At 47.0% G+C, this 8,576-nt stretch overlaps 1 protein-coding gene across 3 annotated transcripts; it reads left to right on the forward strand.

Moving 5' to 3' along the window:
• The first annotated feature begins 76 nt into the window (after positions 1–76).
• On the forward strand, positions 77–6,883 carry LOC118087072 (F-box only protein 44). 3 transcript variants are annotated; one of them, XM_060276252.2, is made up of 6 exons: positions 77–641; positions 2,801–3,066; positions 4,965–5,082; positions 5,418–5,513; positions 6,024–6,159; positions 6,291–6,883. In XM_060276252.2, exons 2-6 carry the CDS (start codon positions 2,805–2,807, stop codon positions 6,414–6,416), a joined length of 738 nt encoding a protein of 245 aa, XP_060132235.2. In that variant the 5' UTR covers positions 77–641; positions 2,801–2,804; the 3' UTR covers positions 6,417–6,883. The 3 variants fall into 3 exon arrangements, with proteins under 3 accessions (XP_060132235.2, XP_088527658.1, XP_088527657.1); XM_088671532.1 differs by having other exon boundaries at positions 413–641; positions 6,024–6,211; XM_088671531.1 differs by having other exon boundaries at positions 436–641; positions 2,805–3,066.
• Positions 6,884–8,576: the final 1,693 nt, after the last annotated feature.

An 8,576-nucleotide genomic window follows, 5' to 3' on the forward strand; every position in this document is an offset into this window, starting at 1 on the left:
GATTCCCAGTCCGGGCTCCTTTGCGCACGATGACGCGCCTCTCGTGTTGAGCGCGCCCCAGTCGAGGGCAGAGGATCTTCTCCAAAGAGCAACTGCAATTCCCAAGTCCACTTTTTCCTGAGTTTTCTGGGAAGGAAGTCTATCTGCCTGAGCTCAAGTTGGCTGACAACGGTTGCAGGAGGACCCTATACAGCCTTAGCTGTTAGGATGGAGAGCCCCGGTTTTTTTTTTTTTTAAGCGCTATTATAAATACTGTAGCTTCCAAAAAATCTATGCACATGTCCAAGGAGGGACATGTCGCTCTCTCTCTCCTGTCGCCCCGCCCCGGAATAAATGAAGCCCTGGTGGTCAGAATCAGCTCGGAACCGAAGCGTTGCGCGCGCCTCTGAGCTTTGCATCTGGAGGCGCCTTAAACTATTAAACGATTAAAGCGGGAGGGGAGGAACGGGGTTCCTTTGGAAGGAGCCAGCTGACGTCGAAGGGGCGTCATCGGATGCAAATGAGCCAGGATTCCCCTCCTCGGGGCGGAGATTGGATGGCGTTATCCGATATCAGAGCAGTCTCACTTCCTCCTAGTCTTCTGGGCGCAGAACCGGACAGAGACGACACTTTCCCCCCTGGAGGTGACGTGGGGCTTCCAGGTACCATGAGCTGGAGGGTGTGTGTGTGTGTTGGGGTAGATCCGTGGGAGGGTTTAATTAACAACACTTTTATTTATTTTTTAAATAGGAAATGGGGAAAATTATAATTTATCTTAAAAACCATAGTAAACAGTTAAAATCATTAGTAGGAGTGGAATAACACTTGTAGTTTAATGGTGATTTTTGGATATAACAGAGATAATAATAATAATAATAATAATAATAATAATAATAAATTTTTATTTATACCCCGCCCTCCCCAGTCAAAAACCGGGCTCAGGGCGGCTGACACCAACAGCATTACAATAAAACATAAAAACAATTAATTAAAATACAGATTAAAATACAGTATTAAAATTTAAAGTGCAGCCTCATTTCAAGTAGTCCATAAGTCCAAGCCGTGAGGGAGGAAACACAGGGATCAGGCTGAGTCTAACCCAAAGGCCAGGCGGAACAGCTCTGTCTTGCAGGCCCTGCGGACAGATGACAGATCCCGCAGGGCCCTGGTCTCCTGGGAAAGAGCGTTCCACCAGGTTGGGGCCAGTACTGAAAAGGCCCTGGCTCTAGTAGAGGCCAATCTAGCCATTTTATGACTCGGGATCTCCAGAATATTATTGTTTGTGGACCTTAAGGTCCTCCGCGGGGCATACCAGGAGAGGCGGTCCCGTAGGTACCGCCGTAGATGTAAAAGATCTGAATTATTATAAAAGATGCAGGAGGAAATGACTAACAATAAGACCCACAAAGGGGAGGAGGGAAGTCCAGGAGATTCCTTGGAATTTTGTTTTTATGTTGGATATGTGAGTGTAAAATGTTAATTCGAAAAAAACAAACAAATAAATTTGCAATACAGTAATAATAATAAAGCACTTTTGGAGGGGGGAACCAACAAAAAAAGTTATTCTTATCATCTAAGTAAGCAAGCTTGCATTTCCGAGGGCAAGCTGTAAATAAGTATTTAGTATGTTGTTGTTTAGTCGTGTCAGACTCGCCGTGACCCCATGGACCATAGCACGCCAGGCACTCCTGTCTTGCACTGCCTCCCGCAGTTTGGTCAAACTCATGTTCGTAGCTTCGAGAACACTGTCCAACCATCTCATCCTCTGTCATCCCCTTCTCCTAGTGCCCTCAGTCTTTCCCAACATCAGGGTCTTTTCCAAGGCTTCTTCTCTTCTCATGAGGTGGCCAAAGTATTGGAGCCTCAGCTTCACGATCTGTCCTTCCAGTGAGCGCTCAGGGCTGATTTTCTTCAGAATGGAGAGGTTTGATCTTCTTGCAGTCCATGGGACTCTCAAGAGTCTCCTCCAGCACCATAATTCAAAAGCATCAATTCTTCGGTGATCAGCCTTCTTTATGGTCCAGCTCTCACTTCCATAAATCACTACTGGGAAAACCATAGCTTTAACTATACGGACCTTTGTCGGCAAGGTAATGTCTCTGCTTTTAAAGATTCTGTCTAGGTTTGTCATTGCTTTTCTCCCAAGAAGCAGGCGTCTTTTAATTTCGTCTAGTATAAGTCAGTAATAAGCGCCAGCATCAGAAACAGTCTCCAAGAGCACAAGTGGCCACAGTGCCTCTGAGCAGGCAAAGAAGGAACTTCTCCCATGATAAGAACATGAGAAGCAGTGATGGCCACCAACAGTGGAATGGTCTCCCTTGGGAGGCTGTGGACTCTCCTTCCTTGGAGGTTTTTAAGCAGAGCTTAGATGGCCATCTGTCATGGATGCTTTTGTTGGGATTTGTGGCTCCTATTGTTAATCATTTCCTCCAGCATCTTTTATGATAATCCAAAATCTTTTACCTCTCCATTGTGTACAAAATTCACCATTAAACTACAAGTGATATTCCAATCCTACAAACGACTGTAACTTTACAGTGGTTTTTAAGATAAGTTATAATCCCCCCCCCCAAATTCCTTATTAAAATTTTGGTCTTCCTGATTTCTGACTCTTCCGGCCATTTTGGTGATTTCGGCATAGTCCATCAACTGGACCTGCCATTCTTCTCTGGTGGGGACTTTATCTTCTTGCCATCTCTGCCAATCCTCTTTTAAAGCCATCCGACTCGGCGGTCGCCGTTGCTTCTAGCGGGAGCGAATCCCAGAGTTTGAGATGCTTTCTTTTCCATTTCTTCCCCTGCCTTGTGGGCCCTCCTCGAAGGAAGATGGTGAATATTGAGGACCTTCCCAAGGAGATGCTGCTGGAGATCTTCCTTCGGCTCCCTTCCTGGTTCCTCCTTCGCAGTTGCCGTCTGGTTTGCTCCCGGTGGCGAGACATGGTGGACACTCTGAGCACGGGATGGAAAGAGAAGTGTGAGCAGGCCGGCTACCCACTTGGTGTGTTGGTTGGTGCTCTCCCTGACTGGAAGACTTTCTACTTTCTCTGCAGAATGAAGAAGAACCTCATCAGGAATCCCTGCGGTGAAGGTGGGGAGGAAGAACTTCTTCCAGACTTCTCCCGTAAACCATAAATCTTTAGCACCTCATCTCAAAACGGATGTTGCAGAGATGAGAAAGATTCAGAACTGGGCAGCCAAACTGATTGAGAAAGGGTGCCACGCTTGGGCCTTTTTTTAGTTTAGAGCAGTGTTTCTCAAACTTGGGTCTCCAGCTGCTTCCGCACTACAGTTCCCATCATCCCCTCTAGGCTAGGGATGATGGGAGTTGTAGTCCAAAAACAGCTGGAGTCCCAAGTTTGGGAAGCCTTGCTTTATCAGAAAAGGCAAAGTACCTATTTATCTACTTGCACTGGTGAGCTTTTGAACTGCTAGGTTGGCAGGAGCTGGGACAGAGCAACAGGAGCTCACTTCATCACGGGGATTCTAACTGCCGACCTTCTGATTGGCAAGCCCAAGGGGCTCAGTGGTTTAGACCACAGTGACACCTGCGTCCCTATTCTTATGCATACAGGAGCTATGAATATCTGGGACGGAGATAGTTTTGGTTGCCCCGGGTGATTGATTACCTTTATCTGGAGACAGTGTGCATGTTTAGGGAGTGCAGAAAGTCCCAAGTTCAATATCTGTATGTATCTCAGGTGAGGCTGAGAACGTCCCCTTCCTTGAAACTCTGGAGAGCCCCTGCCCGTCAGTGCAGGCAATACTGAACTCGATGGATGAGATAAGATAAGATATCTTTATTGTCATTGTCCCCTTGCGGGAACAACGAAATTACTCGGTTGCTACATCCACTCAGATAAAGCATTCCGCATAATCCAAAATTACAAAACCTAATTAAAAACAGTAAATACGATACAAAATAACAAGTAAAATAAGATGACTTCAAAGTCCAGACTTTCCATTTAAGGCCAAAATGGAAACTCTAGAGAAGAAACTGTTCCTGAGACGGCTCGTTCTTGCCTGCATTGTTCTATATCTCCGTCCCGATGGCAGGAGCTCAAAGAAATGGTGACCAGGGTGCGCTGGATCTCTTGATATGTCTAGTGCAGGCATGTCAAACATGCGGCCCTCCAGATGTTTTGGCCTACAACTCCCATGATCCCTAGCTAGCAGGACCAGTGGTTGGGGAAGATGGGAATTGTAGTCCAAAACATCTGGAGGGCCGCATGTTTGACATGCCTGGTCTAGTGCTTTTCTATGGCACCTGGTGGTGTAGATTTGTTCTAAGGTGGAGAGTGAGCAGCCAATAATGCTCTCTGCTGTTTTAATAATTCTGCACAGCCCTGCTCTATCCTGAGAAGTACAGCTTCCGTACCACACACATAAACCGTACGTAAGCACGCTCTGTATGGCACAGTGATAGAAGGCAAGCAGCAGCTTTTGTGGAAGATGGTTTTTCCTTAAAATTCTCAAAAAATACAGTCTCTGCTGCGCCTTCTTCACAAGCCCCCTTGTATTAACACTCCAGGACAGATCCTCCTGTAACTCAATGCCTAGAAATCTAAACGTTGTTACCCTCTCCACACAAATTCCGTCAATCAAAAGTGGCTGGACCTTGGAGCTGTCTGACTCGGTATAACGCAGCTACCAGGGTCCTTATGTCTTAAGAGAAGTGCTGTAGCTGAGCGGCTGAGTATCCATTTTCCATCCAAGAAGAGGGTCGAGGTTCAATCCCTGGCATCTCTGTCCCTTCCCTGAAACCTTGGAGAGTCACTGCCAGCCAGTGGAAGGATGGACCCAAGGATCTGTCTCAGTAGAAGTCAGTAGAAGGTGGCTTCTGGTGTTCCTCAAGCAGACGAGGCTTTGATTCAAATCTCCATGTGGAGGTTGCTCCAGGATTTGAGGTCTTTGCTGCTTCCCCTGGTGGGGGACACAAAGCAAAAAGCCTTTCCTTTCACTGTCCTTTTCTTTCTGGATTCTCCACAGCGGGCCTGAACTCCTGGCAAATTGAGCCAGATCAAGTAGAGGCCTGGGATGTAGGGAAGCTATCAAGGGACAACTCTCCCTTTGAGGATGGGACATGGTGCTTTGGTGCATTTAGCGGGTAAGGAGCACATTCCCAATCAAATGAATTTGGGGCAGTGGCGGCGGCATGTGTATACTTATTTGTCCAGTGGGAGTTTGCTATGCGGAGTTGAAACCTTGCATGCTTTTGTGGAGGGTAAAAGCTTCTGAGCTGGGACGTTGAGTTTGTCAAAGCCAGTAGGGTGTGGGGCCGGGAAGGGGGTGCAGCCTGGGGTAGACCCAAGGGCCAGACAGAGAGGTTTGGAGGGCTGCAGTTGGCGCTGGGGCCTGAGATTTCCCACCCGTGCTCTCCAACCCAATGTCAATGGGTCCATGTGGGTGATGGTGATTTTGGCTCTTTGATCTCTGTTTCAGGCCCAGACCCAAAAGCCAGCTCATCGTCTTAAAGGATCATGGCTACTGGGATGAGCTGATGGACGAAGTCAAGCCCGATATTGTTGTGAAAGACTGGTGAGTGCTGCAGCCGACGAAACCAGGAGTTGCAGGCTTGGTAGCCCTCCTTGATAGCGGAAGCAAAACGAACCCTTACCGTTGGGGTTTCTGGGCAAAGTGAGGAATGCAACAGATAGCCAAACTCAGCTTCAATTTGGAAGCAACAAGTTCCTAGACCTCATGGCTTCGAAGATCTCAGGGCTTCACCTTCTCCCCCTGAATTGTACCAGATGGTCCCTGCAGGTACAACTGTTTAGAAATTGGTCCCCATGTTTTGATTTTCCTTTTGCCTCCCTGTCCTTTCTCTCTCTTGTGTGTGGTGCAGGTTGCAAGCCTGCGAGTAGGGGCGGTCTTGTTTGAGTTGTGTATAAGGTGGTCTGGGGGCTTTTTTTTGGATGAAAAGCAGGACACAGATACCCTAAATAAATAAGCAGACGACTGCAAATTGTCTGAATGCGATCAGCTCTTTTCTGCGGGACTGGTTCCTCCTTAGAAATCGCTCCTGTGTTGTTTTGTGCCCCAAAATAGGTGCGACGTCCTTGACGAGGACCCCTACAACTACACTCTGCACATGAAACTGTTGTCTGCCGATTCTGAAGTCCTCTGCGAATGTCGCGCTGAAGAGTTGGTCATAAGTGAGCCCGGAGAGAGTGAATGGAGAGAGGTTAGCAAAAAAAGGCATCAAATTGCCTCTGGATGTGGGCCTTGAGTAAACGGTTCGTGAAAACGACAGTTCTTTCCTCTTCCTTTTGTTGAACTGACTCCTAACCATTCCTTCCCCTCTTTCCTCTCTAGGGCTCGTATACATTCCATAACTACCCCACTGGAGTCCGTTACATCTATTTTGAACACGGAGTGGTTGGCGTGGATTCTGGGAGCCTAACAAACAGCAGCATCACTGTGGGACCCAGATTTCCCTAGAAAGAGGAGGAACCACCAGAAGGGGAAACAGTTCCCCGCATCTGCTTGAGCAACAGGGCAGGGAGACACCTAAGGGCTCGCTCTGTTGTGTCATTCCACGCCCCGCCCCCACCCCGCTTTCCAACTAAATGTGTTGCAATCCTGGGCCCTACATCTCTGTTTCCCTGAGGTTGTGTTTTTGTGTACTTTTCGGATGATCTGCATCTTTTTTTAAAATGTGTGTGTGTGTGCGTGAATTTGTAAGAGAAGGTGAGGGACCCTACAAACAATATTATACTGCAAAAAAGAAAATGCAACCAGCCACGGTATTGCAGTTGCGTTGAGCAAATACATAATGTGGGACTCATCTACGCAGCTGCAAATGAAATGTTTTAAATGTGTTGTAAAGTATACAAATGTGACACTAGAGGGGTGACAATGAGCTATGCAAAATTCAATGTATTTTTAAAAACTTCTTTTTAAAAGCATTTTCCCAGCGTGGTTTTTTTTTTATATATGTGCGTAGATCCCACCCTGGTTAAGATAAAAGAAAATCCTTCTTTACAGAGCTCACAGTTAAGCTATGGATTTCTCTTCAACAGGAGGCAGCAATGGCTACCAATTTGGAGGGCTTTAAATATGAGATAGACAGGGAGGAGAGGTTATTGATTCCAGCCATGATGGCTCTCTTCTGGCTCTGCAGCAATGCTTCTGAAGACCAGGTGCTGGAGACAACAGCAGGAACAAGGTGTTTTTGTGCTTGAACCCTCTCTATGGGTTCCCCATTTAGTCTTCTGCTTGGCCACTCTGAGAACAGGATGCTGGACTAGATGGGCCAGTGGCCTGATCCAGCAGGCTCTTCTTACATTATTATAAGTACCTGGAAGCGATACTAAAGGCACAAGATATACAGTATATATATCACCCTATTGTCAATTCAGCTGTGTCAAAAGAATGAACTGAAGTCCATGAATCTCTCCAGGGAAAAAAGTGATAAAATTGTGGTGTAGTGGTGTAAGTCAGTGTGGTATATAACGGATACAGTGGCGGACTCGGAGCTGGGTTCAAATCCTCCACTTGGCCACGAAGCTCACTAGGTGACCTGGGGCCACCTGCTGCCTCTCAGCCTAACCTGCCCTTGTAGGGCTGTTGTGATAAAACGAGGAGAACTAATTATGCCACCTGGAGCTTCCTCGGAGGAAAAGGTGGATTCATAGAATTGTAGAGTTGGAAGGGACTCTGTTTTTAATGTTTGATGTTTTATTGTGTTTTTAATATTCTGTTGAGAGCCACCCAGAGTGGCTGGAGAAACTGAGCCAGATGGTGGGCTATAAATATTATTAATTACCCTATGGATCATCTAGTCCAGGCATGGCCAAACTTGGCCCTCCAGATATTTTGGGACTACAACTCCCACCATCCCTAGCTTACTGGACCAGTGGTCAGGGATGATGGGAATTGTAGTCCCCAAACATCTGGAGGGCCAAGTTTGACCATGCCTGATTCTAGTCCAACCCCCTGCAATGCAGGAATATACAATCAAACCTGCAACCTTGGCATTACCAGCACCACAAACCATCTGAGCTATCCAGAATGTAAGTAGAACAAATAAATGAAAGTGAGGAAGTATTCATATTTCTAGAGGAACTAAAGTTGTACCACACTGATGAAAACTGCTCAGCCTGAGGACCTCATTTCCTTCTGGGGACCTCATGCCTGTGATGGGAGGGGCCAGATACAAAAGGGGCGGAGGCACAAATGCAAATTTTACCTTTGTCCAGTTTCTACGCAAGCTTGCACACTGCTCTCTATTCCCCATCTAGGCAAGCAAGAGGCATTATCAGAGTGTCCTCCCCCCCCAATATTAAATTAGTACCCCGCCTTCCCTACAAGGAGCTGAATGGTGATGCACACAACTTTTCCCTTTGTATTATCCTCACAATGACCCTGTGAGGTGGTGACTGGCCCAAGGTTGACCTTTTGTGCCTGAATGGGGATTTGAACCCTGGGCTCCTAGGCCCTGATTCAGCAGCCTAACCACAATGCCACAGTGAAGACACCATGACAGGGGGAGCTTACCTGGTTGAACATCTGCCTGTCATGCAGCAGCTAAGCGCACCAAGTCCCTACAAGAATTATAATCATTGCTAACTTCTCTTCGGATAATTGTCTAACAGCAAT

The sequence above is a fragment of the Zootoca vivipara genome, chromosome 6, assembly GCF_965207765.1.
Source record: "Zootoca vivipara chromosome 6, rZooViv2.hap1.1, whole genome shotgun sequence".
Taxonomy (NCBI): Eukaryota; Metazoa; Chordata; class Lepidosauria; order Squamata; family Lacertidae; genus Zootoca; species Zootoca vivipara.

Bases quoted from the DNA above. Each gene is read 5' to 3' on its own strand.
- LOC118087072 (XM_060276252.2), top strand. From the start codon at position 2,805: ATGGTGAATATTGAGGACCTTCCCAAGGAGATGCTGCTGGAGATCTTC. The intron at 3,067-4,964 runs GTGGGGAGGAAG...GATTCTCCACAG, and splicing joins CAGGAATCCCTGCGGTGAAG to CGGGCCTGAACTCCTGGCAA. The intron at 6,160-6,290 runs GTTAGCAAAAAA...TTTCCTCTCTAG, and splicing joins GAGAGAGTGAATGGAGAGAG to GGCTCGTATACATTCCATAA.